This window comes from Bos indicus, chromosome 22, assembly GCF_029378745.1.
Source record: "Bos indicus isolate NIAB-ARS_2022 breed Sahiwal x Tharparkar chromosome 22, NIAB-ARS_B.indTharparkar_mat_pri_1.0, whole genome shotgun sequence".
NCBI lineage: Eukaryota > Metazoa > Chordata > Mammalia > Artiodactyla > Bovidae > Bos > Bos indicus.
The window spans coordinates 59493186-59516339 of NC_091781.1; the positions used below are offsets into that span (position 1 = coordinate 59493186).

Genomic DNA, 23154 nt, shown 5'->3' on the forward strand with positions numbered 1-23154 from the left:
TTGCAAAAACAATGACGCGGTTTCTGATGGCACCTGAGTTAGTCTGTGTCCTCTGCGGTCCTGCTTCTGACTCTCAGGACGAGAACTAGCTGCTCTGTTATCACCGGGGCCTCAGCCATGTTTCCACTGTCCAGAGAGGCCTGAGTGACGTGGAACTTGTCGGCCTTGCAGGGGCACGGAGGACGTCACCTCTCCTCACGGCATCCCTCTCGACCTTCTGGACCGAGTGATGATCATCCGGACCATGCTGTACACCCCGCAGGAGATGAAACAGGTGGGCAGCCCCACCCCCTTCTCCCTGCCCTCGCTCGCCCTCCAGGTCCCTGACACCGAGCAGGACGGTGCCCGTGAGTGGCCCTGGCCCCCCACTGCCCCCCACGGAGCTGCCTGCCGCGGGCGTGTCTCCGTGCTCCTAAGCCTTGGCCCACCTGAATGACGCGTGAGCCAACGGGGCGTTGCTTCTAGTGTCCCAGAGGCTCAGCTGCCGGGAGTCCTGGCGGTCCTCTCTTCTACTCCATCCCGCCTGGTAACCTTCGGACAGGGACAGTGGGAAAAACAACGGGAGGACCGCCAGTAAGGAGGTCCCAGCTCTGAGAGAGGCGGCAGAGCCCACTCAGTGATGGGCCTGCCCAGGCGCCAGCCCACCAGAGCCCACAGCAGCCTGGCTCCCTCGGGCAGAGCCCAGGTCCCAGCAGAGGGCGTGTGGGTGGGGGTCGTGGAGTGAGGCTCACAGGAAAGGTGCCCAGGGAGCACTGAGGTCAGGGCCTGCATGGCGGCTCCGCCTGTGCTGAATCGGGAGAGGTGACGGCTGCGGGACTGGCCTCGTCCCCAGGGCGCAGCCCCAGCTCTCCGTGCAGAGTCGGAGCCGCAGCCACATGCCCGCAGCCTTGGCAGCCCCGTCCCTTCTGGCCTTCCAAGCCATCCTCTCCCCCTGTGCTGGCTGAGCCCTGCGTGGCGATTCCAGGACACAAAGCCGGCTGTGCACTGCGGGGCCCAGCCATCTGCTGTGCCCACCTGACCCCAGACAGTCTCAGTGGGGCATTGGTCTCTCACTGTGGGTCAGCGTATGGCCACGGCTGGGGACCTGGAGTGGCCCAGGGCCACACTGACATCCGGGGGACTCTGCCAGACCCTCTCCTCCAGAGCACTCAGATGGGGTACTGAGTCATTCGATGCCGTCACTCCAGGTAGGGCGGACAGTTACTACTGATGTTCTTAAAGAGCGGGTGCTGAGATGTAGACTGGTTAGCTTGTCCAGGTTCGCATGGCCCATCTGTGGCAGGACTGGGTCTGGGACCCAGGCTGTCTCATCCTGAAGCCCCTTACCTGAAGTCTCTGCCACCAGCCTCCTCCCCGTGAGAAATGTCCCATCTGGAGGGAGTCTCTGTGGCAGTTGGCCAGCAGGCCGCTCCTTTCGGAGCTCAGAGGGCCTCTCCTGGACCCTGCGTAGCAGCTCCCCACCTGCCTGTGGCCTGTCTGGCCTGGCCCTGCGTGTCTTGTTGACTAGCGCCCAGGAGGCCCGTGATGTGTAGAGCCAGAGCTCTCCCTGCGTGACAGCATGGATCGGACCCCAGTGGTTGTGGTTGACGGCAGCAAGCTGGGTGGGAGATGGGGTCCACGGCTGGAGGCCTTGTCCCCACATGAGAGTCTCTTGGTCTTGGATGAATGCTGGGTCGAAGCCAAGGCTTTCACTGACTAGGAGCAGAAGCAGAAGCAGAGGAGACACCGGCCCCTTCCTCACCCCAACCGTTGTGGCCAGGGCGGCGCCCTGTGCCCCACGGCGCTCCGTGGCTGTGTGGTGTCCTCTGTGGGCCTCCGCCTCTGCTCACGGGACAAGCGCTCCCTCCTCTCGGGGCCGCTGGGAGGCCCCAGGGAGAGCACGGGAACTCAGGGAGGAGTCACTGCTGCTCACAGGCTCCTCAGCAGCTTTCAGTGAGCAGGGCTCCAGGCTGGCATCGCAAGATCAGCCAGCCAACCTCTGTGGCTTCCTTTCCACCCGGAGCATGCTGCCCTACCCCCCCACACCCCCCACCACCACCCCGCATATGCGTGCTGCCCCAGGGTCCGCAGGCTCAGCGGGGGGGCCTCTTCTTGGGCTTTCTCTTGGGCGAGGAGATGACAGACCAGCTCCAGGACGAGCCTGACTTTGCTCATGCCATTCAGGGGACAGTCTCAGCATTTCTACTGGAGCTTGGGTGGGTTTTTTAAAAACAAAATGATGTAACTTGTGTACTCTGCCACCAGCGCCGACACCCTCATAAACTATCCCTTGCAGGTTATTAAATGATTAAAGATCTAATTTATGAACTGTCACTGGTGAGCGGTCTGGAGCAGGAGCTCCTGGCATTGCTGTGACCTGCTCCAGAGAGAGCGAGAGCACAGCATCCCTGACACCCTGCAGTGTCGGCCGCTCGGGCTGGGGTCTCCCCACCAGGCTCCAGGACCCCGTGTCCACATCTCCCTAGAGTTCCCGAGGCCCCGGGGACTTCTTGTGGCAGATCCAGCTGTTGGTGACAAGCTCTTTCTACTCGAAAGTGCAGAGCTGCCCTGCTCTGATGGGCGTTTACCAGAGGGGCGTCCTTTGGCGGGAGCCTTCTGCCCCTGCTTTCCCCCGTCCGCGTGCCCGTCTGGTGACGTCCCTGCTCAGCTGCACATAGATGCTTGTGACTGAGGTCACACCTGGCAGCCCCCGGCTGAGCCAACGTTTGACGTGGCCAGTGCAGCGTCTGTGAGATATTTGAGTGGACAGCACTCTAGCGCTCAGGACATTTCGTACAGAAGTCTGAGTTGAGACCTTCCTGCCAGCGCCTGGCCCTTGGCCCTGGCGGCACCGCTTACTGCAGAGGGGCTGCCTCCCCATCCACCGTGCCCCTGCCCGCTCGCCACTCACGTCTGCGGGCCTGCTTCCGAGCTGGGCCTTCCCTGCGGACAGCTCCTGACCCTCTGGTCCCTCTGCCCCGGTGACGCTGTAGCCTGGGCTCAGTCTCTCCCGCCTCCATGGCTGTGTCCCGGGTATGTCTTTATGGCTTTAATTTAAACAAGGGCTTCTTGATATCTTGTTTACGAAGCTGCCAGAGTGAAAAATTCCTGTATTATACAAGGCTCGACGTCCCCGAGTTATCTCAGCACACAACACGCAGCATCATTACCCCGCTGCCCCTTATCACTTGGTGCTGCTGCGCGGCCAGCGCCCCGGCGCCACGCGCCCTGCCGTCCCCGCCCAGCCTGCCTCCCGCCAGCCCCTGGGGTCATCAGCGCACGTGCGCCAGCCTCCTCTTGACAGATGTGATGTCACCCAGTGATGTTACGAGGGCTGCTGAATCTTTAAAAGTAACTTTTTAAACGTATTTAACCATCACGTCAGGCAGAGAAAGGGCGCCTCTCCTTGCCTTACAGGTGGCGGTGCCCGCCCTGGGGAGGGGGGTTGGCTTCCCTGAGGGAGCCCCTGAGGGGCAAGGCGAGGAGGCACCAGCTGCCTCCTGTGGTCCTGTGGCTGCGTCCCCCAGGGGTGCGAGGCCTGCAGTGCCCACGGGAGGCTCTGCCCCGCCCACCCGGGTTGGGCCTCTATGGTCTCAGGAGATGGCACGAGAATGCTGAGGTTGGCCACTGTTGATCACAGTTTTTCTCCCAAAGATCATTAAGATCCGAGCCCAGACAGAGGGGATCAACATCAGTGAGGAAGCGCTGAACCACCTGGGGGAGATTGGAACCAAGACCACCTTGAGGTGAGCTGGCTCCCGGGCCCTGTCTGGATGGGGGCCTGGCCTGGCCCAGGGTCAGAACGGCCCGCTGGCAGTGTTGGGAAAGCTGAGCGGCGGCAAGTCCTCCGTCCCGAGATGGGCCCCCTGCCCGGCGGCCCCTGGGGTGCAGGAGGGGGGCAGGACTGGACACGGGGGCGGGGCAGGCAGCCCCCTGCAGCCCCGGCGCCTCTGCCTGGTGGGCGGGGAGGAGCCCGACAGGCGGCTGTCCTGACTACTCCCAGCGGCCAGAAGCCGGTTGCTGTGGATGGTGCCCCTCGGTGTCCTGATCCCTTCCTGTGAGTCACAGCTTCTTAGTGCTTAGCCCAGCCTGGTTCCCTTGGCGTCGGCTCCTCACTTCTAAGGGGGATGCAGAGCTGCCAGCTGGCTGGGTGGCACGGTACGTGCAGAAGCGCTGGACGTGCTCGCCTCCAGATGGCGCGTGTGCTCTCGGGCACGTGCTCCTCTCCCCGCCGTGTGCCCCGCCCCGTCTGGACCCTGGCATTGGCTCCCCACCACTGTGTGCGCCCCAGGTTGCGGGCCCTTCCCCACAGTGCGGCTGCCGCCTGCTGAGCACTTCAGGCGGTGACAGAGTCGGGTGGCGGGGCTTATGGCGTGTTCGTGACTTCTGGCTCCTCTGGTGGGGTGGTAGGTCCAGCTCTCTGGGAAGTGACCACTGTCCCTGTCTGCTGCGTCTGCAGCAGCTGGCACAAGCTCCCGGGGCTCATGAGCACTCCTGCTGGCATGGGCAAGGGCTCCTGCCCATGGCCCCGACTCACCCCCGCCCTGGCCGCTCTAGGTACGCCGTGCAGCTGCTGACCCCGGCCAACCTGCTGGCCAAGATCAACGGGAAGGACGGCATCGAGAAGGAGCACGTGGAGGAGATCAGCGAGCTCTTCTACGACGCCAAGTCCTCGGCCAAGATTCTGGCCGACCAGCAGGACAAGTACATGAAGTGAGGCGACCGAGGGCGTCTGCGCGGGGACTGCGGTCAGCCAGGCCCCGGCCCAGCCACGCTGGGTGCTGTCCCCACCCGGGTGGACAGCAGCAGTGTGCGGTCGGCACGGAAATGCTTCCTTTAAATTATCGTAGCTCCTCCCGTGGCTGCTTTGAAGGAACCCTGCCGCTGGTGTGTTTCCTAATAAATCCTGACAGGTTATGATGGCATCTGACCCCCTGATGTTTAAAAGGGGCCTTTGTGCTGTGGAACGGCTGGAGAGCTGGAGGGCTGCGAAGACGGCCCAGCGGTCCCTGGCGGCCAGCCCCTCGCCGCCACACACGTCGTGTGCACTCAGCCCGCGGCGCACGCCCTGGGCTCTGCACATGTCCTCGGCGGTCAGCTCTCTGCTGTCCACCCCAGGAGCCACCCGGCGCCCATGTCACACCTGGGGCTGCCTCGTCTCCGACGACCCGGACAGTTTTAAGGAGTGCTGGTCAGGTGCCCCGTCATAGCGCCCTTAGTGGGGCAGGTTTGGTGCTTTTCTCGTGATTAAACTGGGATTAAGGGTCACTAGGAGAAGAGCACTGGGCGTTTCCATCAGGCCGTCGGGCGTGCCCGCTGGCGGGGCTCCTGGCTGCTGTGCTGGCGTGGGCCCCCTGGCCCGGGCGTGCCGTCGGGTTGCTCTGCCCGCCTTCCTCACCGTCCTCCTTGGAAGGCGTCTCTAAGCCCAGCCCTCCCAGGGGGCGGCACCTTCACTTCACCTCCTGGAGGCTGAGTGTCTTTGCCCCGGCGATCATCTGTTCTCTTCTGTGTCGAGACGGACTTCTGGAGCTTTTCTTTTATTATTTAATTTCTTTGGCTGCACTGGGTCTTGGTTTTGGCATGGAGTTCCCCAGCCAGGGCTTGAACACGGCCCCGTGTTGGGAGCACCGAGACGTAGCCACTGGGGATTTTTACTGTATGTTTTGGGGTTATAACCCAGTATGACGTTATTTTGTTGCCCAAGTTCCTCAGCTTTGACCACTGGGATCCCTTCAGTTGGACCCTGTGTCCCTGAGCCATGCCCCCGTCACGGGGACGACGTCTTTCGTCAGGCCCTGGGAGGGAGGGCCCGCGGCGCGTGGGCAGATGCCGCCTGGGTGCCCTTGCCGGGCAGGAGGACCACGGTGCGCTCTGCCGGGCCGGCCCTTGTCCCTGCGCCCACCGGGGGCAGTGCTCGGTGCAGGAGCAGCGCCTCACGGGCAGGGTCTCGGGTGCTTCTGTGTGCACCAGAGGGCACCCGCCGAGATGGGGATCCTCAGCACCACTGTAAGTCAGCCGGCACGCACCCCCGTCACCGGAGCTGAGCGGGAATCCAGGCGGGCGGGCGGAGTGCCGGGGTCCTCGAAGCCCCGCTGCCAGCATGGGTCTTGTGAGGGCCCTGCTGCTCCCCAGCACGGGGGTCCTGAGGTGGGGGGTGTGAGGGAAGTGGGCACAGGGAGGGGTGGTGGGGTGCTTCCTGAGGCCAGGGCCATGTGCGCTGGCCTTACCTGGCTACCCTCTCCCCCGAGTCCGCGCCCATGTCTCTGGTCTCCCAGCTTAAGGCGCGCTGGACCCACAGAAGCGTGAACCGAAGATGAAGATGCAGCAACAGCTCGCCCTGCTGGGCCGCGATGCCTGCGCCTCCTCCCGCATGCTCGCAGCAGCCCCCTGGGAGTGGGCTGGGGGTCCCCTGCCCAGCTAGTGACGATTCGTCAGGTGGTTGGAGGCCGTGCTCCTCAGTGTGCCGAGCTGTGGGGGTGGGCCCTCGAGCCCTGGGGAGGATGGCGCGTGTTCACTGCCCGCTGTCCACACTCCCCAGGTCTCCTGGCCTTGGTGGTGCCCAGAGAGATGGTCTGCTCGTCCGTCGGCACTCACAGTGAGGGAGACAGGTCTGGACAGGTAGGAAGGCTGGGTTAGTTTAATTTCCCTCCTATTTTTCCCAGCAAAGCTTGTGATTATTACATTAATCTTCCAGGCGAAGTTTTTACGACCAATCCCTCGCCGACTATGAGAAGTTTCTCCATCCATTACCAAGAGGGAAACAGACCCTGGTGGGGAGGGAAATATTTGTTACATCTTATCTGGCTGACACATAATCTACCAACAATTACAGCAGCCCCATTTTTTGCACTATTTCAGCTCCAACGTGAAGAACTGTTGTAATGTTAGCGTGAGGCAGGGAGGGGGCTGTTGGTAGGAAGTGGCTAATCTTCCACGCTCTGGTCCCAGGCTGTCCTGGGTGCCTCCCAGCAAGCCCGATGGGTGAGCTGCCTGTATCCCAGCTCCCTGCTCCTGTGCTAATGGCCAGGAATGCATGTGAGGGCCCTGGGCCTAAGGGCTCTTAAAGGGAGGGCCCTGCTTCCATTTTCTCCGCCCACGTCTTTTCACGACCACACCTCTTAGGTTACACCCCCAAGATAGGTTCTTAGAGAATATTGGTTTTTAGAACTAAACAGATGATGATGACTTCTTGGCTAGCAGACCTTTCTCAACCCTCTTTCTAATAAAATGGAGCGCCTGAGTGGTGGGGGTGCGTTCCCTGTTGGACGCCACCCGCCCCCCACTCCTCAGACCCCAGCAGGCGTTGCCCAGGAGAGCAAGAGATACAGGTGCCCCACAGCGTCTGCGCCAGCCGAGCAGCGCCTGCTCTGGAGGGTCCCGGCAGAGGTGATAGGTGGGCGGGAGCGGGGGTCCGGGGGGCTCAGCAGGCAGGGGTGCAGCTCGGGTTGTCTTTGACCCTTGCCCTTGATCCCTCTGGTTCTTGAGCTTTGGTTTCTTCCTGTGAAGATGAGTTGGTGTGCGGACTTGGGGGGTCTGCCGTGGCTGCATCAGGCACTCCATTTACTGAGATTCAGTCAAGAGTCCCGACCCCTGTCCCTCTTGGAGCAGGAGGAGGCCACACTTCATCCAACAGGAGCCAGAAGTGGCTGGGCGCCGGGCCCTGCCCCTCCTGGTCCGGACAGCTCGTCCTGGGAAGGCTGGAGGTCCCCTGCAGCTGGACCCGTCAGGCCCACAGGCTGGAGAGGGGAGAGAGCCGGCAGGGGTCTGGGCCTTTCCCCTAATGTCCACTACTTCCAGGAAGGGTATGCCGGCCCTCGCTGCCCCCTGGCCCCCTCTTCAATGAGGTGCAGGCAGGGCTGGGCAACGGGGATGGGGGCGCTGGTTTCCCGCTCTGTCCCAGCCTAGTCCGGCCCTTTGGCGTCTGGAAACGGGCCCGCTGAGAGTAGACCGGGGCCCACTCATCCCGTCCTTGTCCTGCCTCCGTTTCCTGGGGACAGGAGGCCCCGGGGAAGGGGTGCCGGGGCGGCCGCCGGGCTGGCTGTCGCCGGCTGGCCCCGTCACCCTGGCCGTCACTCGCGGCAGGCGCGGTGATTAATGGCCAGGCTGTGCCGCCCGGGCCGCCGTCAGCGCGCGTCTGCGGCGATGGATGCGCTGTCAGGCGCCGGCCCGCGCTGACCCCGGCCCGGCCGGCGCGATCAATGGGCGGCGCGCGCGGCGGCTGGGCCGGCGCGATAAGATGCGCCGATGGGCGCCCGCCGGCCGCCCGTTCGACATCGCCGTCGCCGTGTGATTAATGGGGACGCGGCGGTGCGGGGACGCACGCGCGCGCACGGGGCTGGCGGTCCCAGGACACGCGTGCGCCGCCCTGCGCGAGGGCTGGGCGCGGGGACCACCGTTCGGCCTCCGCCCGCGGGCCACCAGCCTCTCCCCACGGCCCGGCGTCTGAAAACCTGGAGTCTGGCCCGATCGCCCGCATTCTCCCCTGGCCCCATGCGCGAGGGCGTACGGGCTCCAGACAGCCGACGGCATACGGCCCGGGAGGAGCACGGGCCGGTGCTGCGGGGGCGGTAGGGCGGCTTCCGCGAGGAGGTGACGGGGGCGAGCAGCAGCCGGGCTCGCACCAGGCCCTCCTACCCCCTTCCCGAGTCTGCAGCCGGCCGGCCGCGCGCCCCGCGCCTCGGCGAGGCCACAGCGCCCCCACGCGGCGCCCGCGCACAGCGCCGCCGCCCCGCCCCGCCTCCGCCGGGGCGGCCAAGCCCGGCTGGTTCCCTGCGATGGAGACCAAACCCATGGAGGGGCAGGGAAGGAGCGTGCGTCCCAAGGGGAAAAAAGCATCCGGAAACCTTACTGAATCCGGCTTTCAATTTTAAAAGTCTCCCTTGCCTCCTGCCGTCAGCCACCCTCTACTCTCTAGCATTTTTATTAGGGAGATTTTTCGCCTCCATTCCTTTGCACTTTTTTTATTTGCTCAGGGCAGTGCGATGCCCACCCCCCGTGCCCCGGGTCTGTTTCGGGGCAGGGGAGTTGGGGGCACAGCCCAAGGGGCCCCATGGGACTGTCTGGACCCCGGCACCAGCAGGTGGTGGGTCGGTGCAGAGCCTTCTGCTGACCCTTGGGCAGGACACGCCCACCCATGTCCCTTGCGCTTCCTGAGGACTCAGCCTGGTGGGGAGCTGGCCCAGTGAAGGCCTTCAGGAGATTGGGCCGGGGAGGGTGTGGGGCAGGCAGGGGTTGGGGGGTGGCAGTGGGCCTGAGGCAGGCTGGCTGGGCGCACCCCAAGAGGCTCCTGCGTGGAGGGGTGGTGGCCTTCCCCAGGCCTTTCTCCTTGCCCCGCAGAGGCCTCTAGCAGAGGCACCTGCGGGAGCTTCCCGGGGCGTTTCTTCTCAGGTGGGTGGGAAGAGCCCACCCTCCAGGAAAGGCCCGGAGTGGGGAGCGAGGGCAGGGGTCTCCAGGGCTCTGTTCCGCCACAGGCAGAGCGCAATTGCCCGGTGGGGAGGGCTGCTGTGCTCCGCCAGTTGGGGGAGCTCCTCTGATGGAGCTCCTGGGGGTCGTGATGGGGCACCCCACCTCTCATGCTTCAGTGCCAGCTTCTGCAGGCCAGGCCCGAGCACCCGTCCCCACCAGGGTCCAACCTGCCTTGCTGGCACACCCCCTCAGAAATGTTTCCCAGATGAGACCAGGGCCAGGGCTCCATGTGGACAGCTCAGGAGGAAGGCCCTGTCCATGTGTCATCCGGGACCCCTGAGGAGGCAGGCGTGAAGGGCCTGGGGTGGCGGCCTTGTCTGGACAAGAGCAACAGCTCACAACACGGGCTCACATCACTGTGGAAACACCTCCTGGTCAGCTCGAAGGAAACTGCTGGAAACTCTTCTGCACGGCACATTCCAGGGAGCAGCCACCGCCGCCCCAGTGCTGGGGGTCCAGGGCAGAGCAGAGACCGCGGAGGCAACAGTCAGCGACCAGGTGGGGAAGGACACGTGCCACAGCCAAGGCCTGGACTTGAAGTGCTGGAAGCTGCTACGCTCATAGCAGGTGGTCCACCGCCCGTTCCTGCAGGGGCTGGAGTGGCCCGCACACGTGCAGCACCAGACACCCGCACAACGAAGCTTTCCAGGTTCCCATCGACGGGGAGCCCTGGGCAGCCCGTGCAAAACTAGGGACTCACGTCTCACACCAGCCCTGTGCCCCGGAAGGCTGCCAAGGCCACGCCCTCCTCTCTCTGGCTTCAGCAACAGAACTGAAAACCAAGAGACTACCACCAGGCAGCTTGTAAAAAGTTGGCTTTATTTGTTCTTATTCACCTTATCTCAGTTATGCCGCTTGGGCGTCCACAGTGACAGTCCCCTGGAAGTCGGGGTCAGCCCGCCTCCATGACCAGTGACTGCAGGTCAGGCGCCCGAGCCGTGCGTGGTCAGAGGCTGCAGCAGGGCTGCGGGGCGTCAGGTCTCCGCGTAGGACTGGGTCGGACAAGGCCGCGTGTGGTGTGGTGGGTGCCCTGGCCGAGGGGGACAGGCCGGGGCCCATCCTGGCTCTGCTGTCCACTCGCCAGGTGGTGCTGGGCGAGTCCGCTCGCCCCTCGGCTGGTCTGTTCCCTGGGCAGCACAGCCAGTGAGCCTGGGGCCCTTGGGCTCAGATGGGCACCAAACTTGGCACGTCTACTGGCTGTGCTTCAGAGGCACCGTGTGCCCGCTGCTGGTGGGGTCTGGTCTCCGAGGGGCAGGATGCACCCCTCAGGCTGCGCTACCTAACTCTGCTGGCCCCCAAGAAGGGCTTCCCTAAAGGCCTTTGAGAAGGTGGTAATTCCTAAGATCTAGGTCACCTATTATTGCAATCAGAATTTGTCTCAGGCATAATTGTCTTTTTATATCAAACATGGGCGAAACTTAGCAAAACCCAATGTCTCTGACCCTGGTGTCACCGTGGATCTAGAGCCCATCTCCTCTCTGCTGGGCGGTTCTGCTGACAGTGGAGATCAGAGGCATCCCGTCATTTACTTCACTTGTGCTTGGTCCTAAGTACAGTGAAAATGTTCTAAAAAAATATAAATGGGAAGTCTTCAGCCTAGAAGGTAGTGTGTGGGGCCGGCCACAGCTCCTCCCCTCTTGAGGGGCGGGTGGGGCGGACGCAGCACGGACAAGTTCGGTGATGGCCAGGGCAACCGGACGGCTGGCAGCCCAGGGTCCCCCGCACAGCGGACTGCGCTCAGCCCGGCGCGCTGCTGAGCTGTGGATCCCAGCCCGGCTCCACCACCGAGGACACAGGTCAGCCCGCAGAGACACACACAGAGGGGCCAGGAGGCTCTTCTGGAAATGCATCCCGCTAGTTTGGAAGAGACTGTGTCCTCAAAAACTAACTTCAAAAGGGAAAATGATTGTCTTCCAGAGAAACCGTTTCAAACCAGATGTTCCGGCCGGACTGTGAGGGGCACGCGCCGGCGAGCTGCCCTCAGGCCCCAGGAAACAGCCCGTTGCGGGGGCCGCCCTCCTGCCCCGAGACAGAGACACTGCAACGCTTGCGCTTCTAACCAGCGAGACGCTCCCTTGAGGGGCGGCCGAGACTGCTGCGGTCGCCGGCAACGCTGAGAAGGTGCAAAGGCTAACACAGAAGTGACGTGGACACCGGGGCCGCTGGCAGCCCAGCCCGCCTCTGGCGCTCAGCTGGGCAAGACCCACTTCTACGACCGCCGCCAATGCCAGAGCGAAAAGCAGAATTTTAAACTGGAAAATTTCTAGCACTTTACAAAGTGGAATGAAAAGAACATGAAACTCAAACACACACTGAACCAAAGTCCTTGCGCCTCAGCAGCGCCTGAGACGAGCTCCTGCAGCGCGGCTCCCCCGTCCCCTCTCGGCTGTGGTGGGGCAGGCCGCCTCTGCCAGGTCCGGGAGCCACAGCTCAGAACAGCAGGGCCCCCATGCTGCCGACCTCGCTCTGCTCCTTCACGAAGATCTCAAAGTACTGGTAGATGATGGTGACCGCCAGCAGGATCCCGGTTCCAGACCCGATGGCGCCCAAGAAGTCAGCCAGGACCGAGAGGGCCCCGATGCACAGCCCGCCGAAGGCCGCGGCCGTGGGGATGTACCTGGGGAGGGGCGCGGGGCGCGCATCAGCCACAGGCTGTCCGGAGTCCTCGGGCCTGACCCAGGCCGCGGGAGCAGCTGTGCAGCAACCCGCTTACTGTGCCTGAGGACCCCGACGCCCTGAGGATCACTCCACGACCCCGCACGGTTACGTCTGCTCAGGCAGCCTGACGATCTAGACTAGGGCTTGCTGTCTGCTGAGCAGGCACGCAAGTCGCTGGCAGCTACTGAAATAGGACCAGTCCAAACTGAGACATTGAAAACGTCACAGAAGATTTTAAAGACAGGGACATAAAATGTCTCCTTACGACTTTTCGTTGTATTTTTTCTGAACAGCACTATAAACCTAGAGGCGTCAGGAATTCTTAAAGGAATGAACGAAACTGCCCACCGCCTCCGTTAGGCATCAGAAAATGACCTGGCATTAGCCACATTGACTTCCTGTGGTTGAGGCAAGCGAGCTGTGGTCCCCAGGACAGACCTGGGCCTGACTACAGAGCCCGATGCTGGGAACAGCTCTACAGGAAATCAGTCACGTTCATTCATTCACACACCGAGAGAGACTGAGAGGAAATAAGCCGGCTTAAGAATCCAAGGCGCTCACCATGGCCCACCCTGCTGCCCAGGGGCAGCCCCACCGTGAGGGGAGAGGCCTGCAGACCACCGCAGCCTCCTCACCCTCCCACCTCTGAGTCCAGCCCCCTCGCTCTGCCCGGCGGTTGCGGCCTCTGGCACAGGCCTTCCACACACTGGCCCGCCTAGCGGCCTCCACCGGCCTCTCTGACGTCACCTGCACTTGGATGCCCCTGAGACGCTCGACCCCCCACGCTCCTCCTGGAGTGCCCCACAGAACCCTGCCAGAGAACCCGGCTCGCAGGAGCACGGCGAGGGCCCTCGGTCAGCACCCTCACCGCACCATCCGCCACAGGCACTGGCCTCCGCGCCCTGGCCGGCCCCCCCACGGGGAGGGGCTGAGGGCTCCCGGACGCCTGAAGACGGGGCCCCATCGGCCTCGGGGCTGGCACTCACCGGTTGAGCTCGTGGACCATGGACGTCTCTCGGTGGCCCCGCATCACCATCTGCTGCTCCTTCAGCTGCTTTGCAACCTGTGTGACGCCCACCCGGGGGGACGACGTGAGTCCAGGCCCAGGCAGACACTTGGCGTGCTATCAGACGCAGGCGCCCCCGGCACCCGCACGCACGGTGAGACCGCGCCCAGGAGGCGGGACGGAAAGCCTAGTCTGCTCTGCCTGCTGCTCCCCAGACGAGCACAGGTTCATCTATCCGGGTCCGGCCACGGTCGCTAACGCTTTGGAACTGGGCCTAGCAAGGACTAACTGCCACGTGTGTTCACAGGCCCATCCCAGGAGGAGGGCCAAGCCAAGCCCCCTCACTCCAGCCGCAAGCGAGGATGCTGGTTCTGCATCAACCACCTCCCAGAGACTGCAACTCCTACTCACGTCCTTGGCGGAGGAGCCCGAGACCTCGATCCACGTCTTGGAGAAGAAGGCGCAGGAGCCCAGCATGAACACGATGTACACCACGGCGTGGACGGGGTCTTCCAAGACAGAGCCGAACGACTCGGGCGGGGACAGGTAGTAGCAGAGGCCCCCCACGGGGTAGGCCCGCGCCGGCCCGCCGGAGGAGGTGTCCTGGGGGGATTTCGGGGAGTGGTGAGCGCCGCCCGTCACCCCACCTCAGCACAGAAACAGCTCTGAGAGGGGCCCTCGGGGCAGCTGTCCCACCCAGAAGAAGCGTCACTGAGCCTGTGCCAGGCTCTAGAGAGCATCGCAGGCGAAACGACGCTGGCCGTGAGCACGGCCCACGGCGCCAGCATGGCCCAGCCACAGCCTCACCCGCGCCCGGCCCCTCACGGGCTCCTGGGCCGCCGCACTTACAGACCAGGTGCCCAGCAGGCTGACCAGCAGGTTGCCACTGAAGCGGGCGGACAGCATCTGGGAGATGACGTACAGGTTGGACACGAGGGCGGACTGCAGGATGATGGGGATGTTGGACGTGTAGAAGAGCTTGATGGGGTAGGTGTTGTACTGGCCCCGGTACCGGGCCGACTTGATGGGCAGGTCGACGCGGAAGCCCTGAGGAGCCAAGCAGGAGCCAGGTTCTCACCCCGCGCTCGGGCCTCCACGCCCCGCCCCACCCGCCACACTCAGGAGCAAACGGACGGAGGGTCCAGAAAAGCTGCTTAAGATGCACCAAGCACAGCAGGGCCTCCGCCAGGAAACGAGGCCCAGCGCCACAGGGACACCATCGTGGGACACCCCCAAGTGCCATCAGCGGCTGGCCGTGCCCCCGCTTCCACGGCAGCCCCGGAGGCCCCACACCCACAGCAGGGCCTCTGCCAGGAAACAAGGTCCAGCGCCACAGGGACACCAGCGTGGGACACCCCCCAGTGCCATCAGCGGCTGGCCGTGTCCCCGCTTCCACGGCAGCCCCGGCGGCCCCACACCCACAGCGCCCTTCTCGGATGCCTCACTCACTGCAGAAAAGCCTGGCTTCTCTACTTTCCTAGGAATACAACCTTTCCCTCTGAAACCCTTGGAAAATAAAAAGGGCTTCCTATATGTACTTGTTTTTGTTTTCTTTTTAAACCACCTCCCAGTGCCTAGAACAGAGTTCAGAATATGTAAAATAAAACCTCAACAATCAAACCCCAAGACCCCGAGGAGCTAGCTTGTCATTAACCAGCATCAGCTAACGGAGCAGACGTGCTCAGTCCTCAGCACCTGGTGGCATAAACACCTGTGTGTCAGGACAGAGCGACTGACCAAAGACGAGACACGAGTCCAACTCCAGGAAAGCAACAGGCAGCTGAGCCTCCTGTCCAGAAGCAAGTCACGCAGACTCACCGCGTAAGAGCTGACAGCTCTCGCAAGGACAAGGCAGCCGCGCCACAGGCACCTACACACCGGGTAAGCGGCAGGCCTGAGGCTGCGCTTACTCTCACTTCTCTTGAATTAAGACCTGAAACGTCAGAGCTGCCTCAGCTCGTTAGTTCGGGCAGGTTCCCGTGAGCCCACGGGGCCCCTCCGTCAAAAGCCGGCTGCCCGTGGCACTGGTACGCGTGCTTCACGCCGCCCTGGGGTGTGGGCACGGGGATGCAGGCCCCCCTGACTCCCCAGGGCCGGTTCTGGACGCACCTGGAAATAGATGACCACCGCAAAGACAAAGATGGTGGCGATGAGGTTCATGAGGTTGGGGAGGTTCTGGCGGTAGAACGCCTCCCGCAGGGCTCGGACCTTGTCGGTGCGGGTGGCCAGCAGGTGGAACAGCGCGATGATGGCGCCCTCGAACTCCATTCCTGTTACGGTGGGGGAGAGGGGGCAGCTCAGGGCGGCCCCAGGCATGCTAGCGGCCGGAGGAGAGCTCAGGGCGGCCCCGAGCATGCTGGTGGCCGGAGAGGACCTCAGGGGGCCCTGGGCATCCTGGTGGCCGGAGGAGCTCAGGGCGGCCCTGGGCATCCCGGTGGCCGGAGTAGCTCAGGGTGGCCCTGGGCATCCCGGTGGCCGGAGTGGAGCTCAGGGCGGCCCCGGGCATCCCGGTGGCCGGAGTGGAGCTCAGGGCGGCCCCGAGCATCCTGGCAGCCAAGGGTGCGGCCAGGATCTAAGCTCAGCTTGTGAGCACCCACATCCCTGCCTCTTTTACAAAGCTGCTCCTTGCAGAGGCTGGAAGCACCTGGGTGTCCACCAGGGAAGGCCTGCTGGGAGAGCTGCCCTGCCCATGCAGTGATGGCCAGGCGGTGCTGAGTGAGGGGGGGCTGGCTGTACTGGGGGGCCAGTGTTTGCAATGTGCTCTCTAGGTGAAATATGCAACTGACACATTGGTGTCAGCAAAAACCTGTATCTTCAAAACCTTTACAGATACACGCACAGAAAAATCAGAAGCGATGTACCTAAAACTGATCTTCCCTGAAACGGGGACGCGCGTGCTGCTCACGGAACCCCACCCACGGGCACCTCGCCCCTGAAATGGGGGCGCGCGTGCTGCTCACGGAACCCGCCACGGGCGCGGGGCCTCACCTCGGCCGGTGTTCACGGTGGTGGGGCTGAACGCCTTCCACACGATGGTCTCGCAGATGTTTGTGGCGATGAACAGGGAGATCCCAGAGCCCAGGCCGTACCCCTTTTGCAGAAGTTCGTCCAGAAGCAGAACAATCAGGCCAGCCACAAAGAGCTGTCAGTATAAAAATAAACAAGTACAGACACGGAAAGAGACCGCATGAGTGCTCCCACAGCATGGGTGCTCCCACAGCATGAGTGCTCCCACAGCATGGCTCTGCCCTTCCTTGGGAGCTGGCTTCTCTGATGGGAACCCCTGAAGGCAGAGGGCACGCCTGCCGTGGGAGGCTCCTCTGTGAACTCAGAAGGGAACACGGGGCCCGGGCCTCTTCTCAGGAAGCTTCTCTCGGCCTGCCTCAGTTCTGCTGTCTGGCCGGGGCAGGTGTGAGGGTGCCTCAGCCTCGGTGCCAGCCCAGCGTTACCTGTATGGTGATGAGCAGGCAGACTCCGGCGCCCATCTCGGACGGGTCCCCGTACATCCCCGTCATCACGTACACGATAGACTGCCCGATGGTGATGGTCATGCCGAACACTGCAGACGGAAGGACAGCTGTGTGCTCAGGGCCAGCACGCGGTCCTGGAGGACACGGTGACCCAGACGCCAGCTCCACGCCAGGAGGACAAAGGTGAGGACCACAGACGCTGCCCCCAGGGAGCTCAGCCAGGAAATGCTCGAACCACACCGACAAAGCGACAGCGATGCACGGTAACTCAAACTCGGGACAGAAGCTCGTGGGCTCTCTTAGTTCCACCTCCGCCTCGTGCATCTCCTTTCAGTGAGGGCGGGGGAAAGCCCTGAAGCGTCACCACCCAGCTTCTTAGGGCAGACGTGAACACAACTCAGGTACGACCCCAACCTGCACACCACACTGAGGCCATCGTCTGGGCCCAGGCTCCAGGAGCACTTGCCCAGGCCACCAACAGGCTCGCGCTTCAGGGCACAGAATACAACTCGGCGATCAGCTGAGCCTTCCCAGTTTGTATTTAATGCATTATTTTAGGGAAAACCTATCATGCCACCAATTCGCTCAGCCCGCTCCCCCGCCACACAGCTCTCCCGGAGCTCTCCTAGAGGAGGCTTTCCTTTTTACAGACAGTCTTGTGTCCTGTATCATTCACTACATTCCCCCGGGATGCACAACGGAATCTACGCTTTTTTGTTGGATTCCACGGTACTTCGTGGATCTTACAGTATGGGACTGGGATTCAACTCCAGCTTTTCGGCTTAGTCTGCCGCCCCCACCAAAATATATACATTCTACTCCAAAGTGCCTGTCATATGTAGTCCCTTTTTGACTTTTTAAAAGTGCTCAATAAGACCAAATTCTTAAGGCAAAAAAAGAGCAGAAAAAAATTTTTTTATTAAGTCCAAGACCAAAGAGAAAACAGCTGATCTATAGTTCCGAAAAATAACGCACATATATATTTTAAGATCCTGCTCTGTGTCTGAAACTGACAAGTTTAAACTAGATTAGTCTTTCGTGCTCAACTTTTTAACCTACTAACTTCAGATCTTAAAACATGCTGGAGTGGAAGGAGATACGGCTGGGTAGGAAAGTGTAATTATCATTTCCTGATTAATACCTATTCAATCCACAGTCAGGCTTAACTTGGTTAATTCTGATGACTGGTCATTGTTACGAGTGCCGCTTATGATTTACTACTTGGAAAATATCATCATCCCCGTTTTTACAGGTGAAGAAACTGGGACACGAGCTGCAACTCACTGCCCAGCGCCGCGCAGCTGGTGCACGCGCCGCCCAGAGCCACGCAGCTGGTGCACATGCCGCCCAGCGTCGCACAGCTGGTACACGCAGCTAAGCTGAGAGACCATCATTCCTCTAAAGCAAATCCTCGTAAACTCCCACAAGAGAAAAACCACCCCGCCAGGTACCACCACTGGCAAGGCACTCACCGGTTTTTTACACACAACATTCAACTGAATTCTTAGCATAGCTCTGCTTCTAAGTGGAAAGACAGGGAGATGGTGGAGGGCGGGCCCTCCAGGCTTGGGCAGCGACGCCCTTCCTCTGCCTGCTCCAGCCCGTCCCAAGTGCCCTCATGCCAACACAAGGCCACACAGGGCTGGAGGGCCGAGAGGATTACAGCAATGATGCCCCGACTCCTGCCAAAGACAGCCAACCCCGCCCCCTGAAAAACCCCAAGCCAATTGTTGATGACCCAAACTTCGTAGCAAATTCAAATTCTCAACTACAGACATCTGAACATCATTTACAATCCCACTTACATTTTTGGGCTCCGTTGAAGAGGGCTCGGTCTTTCGGGGTGTCACCAACCTCAATTATTTTGGCGCCAGCCAAGAGCTGCATGATGAGGCCGGAGGTGACGATGGGCGAGATGCCCAGCTCCATCAGCGTGCCTTAGGAAGGGGGGCAAAACACAGCTGACGTCAGTGTGGAGAAGCAAGATGCTGGTGAGAAAATGACCGCACACCACTGGACTGTGCGCCCCAGCAGAAGCCCAGCGTGCTTCAGTCTGCCAGCACATTTCATTCAGAGAACAGCCCCCAGATTTCAGCAGTTAGAGGGCAAGTCAATCCATTCTGTTCAGTCTGCCAGGTGACATTCTCTTTAGAAGTCACATGGCATTTAAACCGATTGCTACATTTAAATTCACGAAAACAGGTTCACGCTGGTTGTACAGAGATAAGGTAGGTTTGACTCTTCATCAGTTAACAAAAAAGGATGACGTTAGAATACTTTCCAGAGCCTGGAGATGAGGGCCATACAACTGTATCTAGTTTCGAGTAGACCTCTACTCCATCACACTAAAGCAAGCTATGCTTCCAACTGATTTACAACTTAATGTGAACCATGTTTTTAAAACGAGTCAGTCAGAAGCAGTAGCAGCATAAACATTCAAAACGCCCCTCACCCCAAACAGGCGACTGTTTAGAGTGTACAGCACACTGCTTATGCATTTACTTCTTTGGACACGTCACGTGACCTGTAGATGCGGACAAGACACAGCTGAGAAACAAACTGCATATTCTAAAGAATGCTATCCAACAGGAGAAAGACAGGCCGTCATTCCAGCTGCTTCAAAAGCATTCTAGTCTTCGCACATTATTTAGAAATCTCTACCATGCAGACTTACCTTCTTGTTACAGGTTTTGCACCGCATACAAAGCAGTTCTGAACAGGGTGACATGCTGGGTGCGGAACCCAGCACTCACCAGGGCTCTGTTTAGCACAGCATGCGAACACTCTCTCCAGACACTCTGGACTCCATCTAAAGCCAAGCCTGTACTATAGCTGCAGGCAGCCAGTCAAGCCCACGCAGCACGGGGGGCAGGGGGCCAGCCTACCTCTGTTGGAGGCGAGGATCACCCTCATCCAGTAGAAAGGGTCAGCTGAGTCTGAAGACATGATTCCAAACAGGGGGATCTGGAAGCAAGCAGAGAGGAGCCAGGCACGTGCTCCCGGCCCCCCACGCCACACCCAGACCCCGGACCCCAGCCCGCGGACCCCGCCCAGCCTACCTGGCAGCACACCAGGAAGATGAAGAGGGTGATGGCGGTCCAGAGCACCTTCTCCTTGAACTGGATCTGCAGCAGGCAGAGCGGGCCAGGACGCGAGTTACCCTCAGAGCAGAGCGAGCCCAGACGGCAAGGCCGCCACAAGCAGAGCAACGGAAGTGGGCTCCGCTCCATGCCTTGCTCTGCTCACAGGAAAGCAAGGCGCAGACACTCCACACTACGCCCAAATGGGAGTGTGCGTGCTGCATGCCTTCTGTGCACACGTGTGTGCGTGCGTGCTCAGTCACAGCCAACTCTTTGTGATCCCACGGAATGTAGTCCGCCAGGCTCCTCTGGCCATGGAATCTCCAGGCAAGAACACTGGAGTGGGTTGCCATTTCCCCCTCCAGGGGATCTTCCTGACCCAGGGATCAAACTCACGTCTCCCAGGTTGCAGGGAGACTCTTTACCACGGAGCCACCTGGGAAGCCTTTCTGCAGATAAGGCACAGATGCAAAGACTTGCATGTGCATCATCTCGTTTAATCTTCACACAACGTCATGTTATCCTTGCTTTTACAAGAAAACTGAGTTTTAGAAAAATAGACTTCCCTGGTGGCTCAGATGGTAAAGCCTCTCCCTCTGCATACAATGAGGGAGACCCGGGTTCAGTCCCTGGGTTGGGAAGATCCCCTGGAGAAGGGAATGGCAACCCATTCCAGTACTCTTGCCTGGAAAATCCCATGGACGGAGGAGCCTGATAGATTACAGTCCATGGGGTCGCAGAGAGTCAGGCACAACCGAGCAACTTCACTCTCACATTTGTCTCAGATCCCACAGCTGTCGTGGATTTGAGCTCAAAGCCTGCGCTCTGAACCGTCAGCAATGAACAGTGTAGGATCTGAACCACAATCAAAGAAATGCTGCAACAGAAAGAGATCCCTAAACCAGACCTGCCCACAGCACAGGAGCGTCACTCCTCACTTTAAAGGGTTTTGTAATGGACAAAATCCTGCTATGCTGGAGTCAACTAATCTGCAACCCGCGTTTCTTTGCGTTTTCTCCAGTATTCTCCAGGAATTAAGGATAAGACGATGTAATACACACTGGAGGAGCAGGGAGAACGGCACATTCAACCGACTCACTAGCTACTGGTAGCGTCTGTTTAACCAGTTTCCACGTCTCCTCAGGTGTGTAAGGTGATAGGGGACGACTCAGAATCATTTTCCAGGCGACTGAGAAGCAGCATCGGGGAAGCTGAGACACCTGCCCAAGCCCCCTCTGCTCTGAAACCGAAGGTCTTCATCGCACCTGCAGGCTGCACGGCAAGGATGAACGGCTCTAAAGGCTTAGGAAACACAGGACTTACTCTGTGGACTAAGATCTCAACACAGAAACACCTTGTGAGTGAAGGTAGTAAGGAAACAAAAGTGTGTTCTTTAAAGACACTTTTTAAGCTTTGTTCTAAGTGAGCACTGAGCCGGAGTCACGGCTCTCTGGTTAGCTCAGGGCTACAGCGCCTCTGCGCCGCCCGCTGTGGACAGGGCTCGACAGGACAACCGCGCCACGGTGGGGAGATCGGACACTGAGGCACTCCACGTGCAGCTGGGGCATCCACAGAACTCTTCCTCTTGAGAATGCTCCCCGCGCCCCTTCCCACCGGGAAATCAGGAGGCAGCCAAGGAAAGCAACACCCTGTCAGGCTGATGGGTCACATAACAAGCTAGAAACGATTCTTTACAGGGAAAGACAGTGGACAAGTTTTACAGGACTCCTCATTCTAAATAACCAAGTCTCGTCTCCTGGAAGCAGCCAAATTCAGCAGCAAGACATCAAAACTGTTTATCCTAGTTTTGCCTCCCCTACCTCTGGAGTTCAGTCTCTTGGCAGAATCCTCTCAACCTCGACCCTACCCCAAAGCAATTTTCTAATCTGTCTGGCTCCCTGCCCACCCTTTTTGCTCTATCAATACGGAACACCCTCCCACCGACTGGTCTTCTCTCCCTTAGCAGACTCCATACTCCTGATGCCATGAGAATTCCTTTCCTTTCCTTCAAGGACACTTCTCTTCTGCCTTCAAGGCTGCCATCAGACACAATGTCTTCCACGGCTCACCCCTTCTGGAGCCACTGCCGTACCTCGCGCAGATTTCTACTGCTCTCCCACCACACTCAGCTACACACAAGGCCAAGGTCACACATGAAGAGGCTGAGTGAGGGTGGATCCCCGGGGAGCCTGCCTCCAGAGCCAGGCCCTTTCTACTGTGCTGGGAACACACACACACACACACACCTTTGCATATCAGCCCCTCAAAGCCAGCACATCCGTGGAGGAGACGCAAAGAATGTGAGGACAAAAACATATTCCTACTAATTCTCCCCAAGAACCAGATGAAGCTGTTCTTCCTTGTTTAACGGCTTCGCTTACACTGGCAACTCTCACTGTTTGGGCCTGAAGCTGTGCACGTGCAAAAATTCTTGATAAAGAGTCAACAGAGCTCCACACGTCTTTACAGCAGGTTTTCATGGACCTGATGTAAAGACACGGGTCACAATATGCCCTCATTCTCAGTTCAGTGAGGGCACACGGAGAAGGGGCAGACTCAGTTACACATAGCCAAGTGACTGCTCTCAACTCCTTGCAGCAGCTGGACAAAAAGCGCATCTCCAGGAAGGGGGACAGCCGGCGATCCGCTGCCGCTGGAGCGGGAGGAGGGAGAGGAGCTCAAACCGGAGGGTCTGAGGCTCTCGAGGCCTTTCACTCAGGCCAGGGTCCTCTTCGGGGCAGCGCAAGCCTCGGGTTCGGGCCACCCGAGGGACGTCCACAGAGTACGCTCCAACCGAAGCCCGGCGCGGCTCGGGGGAAAGCACGCCGCCCGGACCAGAATCTGGGGAAGGGGCGTCCACTCGGCGCGTCGGGGCCGCTTCACCGCCCTCCCCGAGCCTTGCTCCGACTCACCTTCCTCTCCGGCTTCTGGATTTCGGGCAGGATGACACAGAAGGGCTTGATGACTTCCAGAAACTTGACTTTGGGGGGAGAGACAAGAGGAGAGTCAGGGCTGGGGGGCCCCGCGCCGCCCCGGGGAGTAGGGGCGAGGGGCCGGGTGGGCTTCCCTGCCAGAGGAGCGGGGTCCCGCCCGCGCCCGTGCTGCCCCGAGGGACTCACTCCCCATGGCGGCGGCTGCTCCGCTCCAGGTCTCGCTCCGGCTGGGTCGCGCTCCGGCTCCGCTGCCGCCGGGCCTGTTCTGGAGCGCCGCGCCTCGCCGAGAGACACGTCAGTGCTAGCGCCGCGGCGGCCGCTTCCGCTTCCGCTTCCTGCCACGCGCCGCGCCCGCGCGCATCGCCCGCGCCGAGACCACAACTCCCGGCATGCAGCGGGGCCGCGCGGCCTGTCGGGAGTGAGGCCGGAGGGCGGGGCGAGGCGCGGAGCCCGCAGAGAAAGGGGCGTGCGCCTGCGCAGTTGGACCCGCGTGTTGGGACCCGGAAGACGTTCCCCACGCCGGCTTGTCGCCCCACGCTTCGGGGCAGCTGTAGTTCGTTTCG

At 60.8% G+C, this 23154-nt stretch overlaps 2 protein-coding genes across 2 annotated transcripts in view; one reads left to right on the top strand and one right to left on the bottom strand.

Moving 5' to 3' along the window:
• Positions 1-4896, top strand: part of RUVBL1 (RuvB like AAA ATPase 1) — a 31367-nt gene extending 26471 nt beyond the window's left edge. The window contains exons 9-11 of the mRNA XM_019984850.2: positions 172-274; positions 3634-3725; positions 4537-4896. Of these exons, the coding sequence (XP_019840409.1) occupies positions 172-274; positions 3634-3725; positions 4537-4696 (355 nt within the window). The 3' untranslated portion in view covers positions 4697-4896. The remainder of the gene's footprint in view (positions 1-171; positions 275-3633; positions 3726-4536) is intronic.
• Positions 4897-10246: 5350 nt separating this feature from the next.
• SEC61A1 (SEC61 translocon subunit alpha 1) lies at positions 10247-22931 on the bottom strand. Its single transcript, XM_019984754.2, has 12 exons — positions 22778-22931; positions 22571-22638; positions 19638-19703; positions 19464-19542; positions 18384-18515; positions 16558-16667; positions 16097-16250; positions 15218-15378; positions 13958-14155; positions 13520-13711; positions 13089-13165; positions 10247-12061 (listed from the first exon to the last, which is right to left on the bottom strand). Exons 1-12 carry the CDS (start codon positions 22782-22784, stop codon positions 11875-11877), a joined length of 1431 nt encoding a protein of 476 aa, XP_019840313.1. The 5' UTR covers positions 22785-22931; the 3' UTR covers positions 10247-11874.
• Positions 22932-23154: the final 223 nt, after the last annotated feature.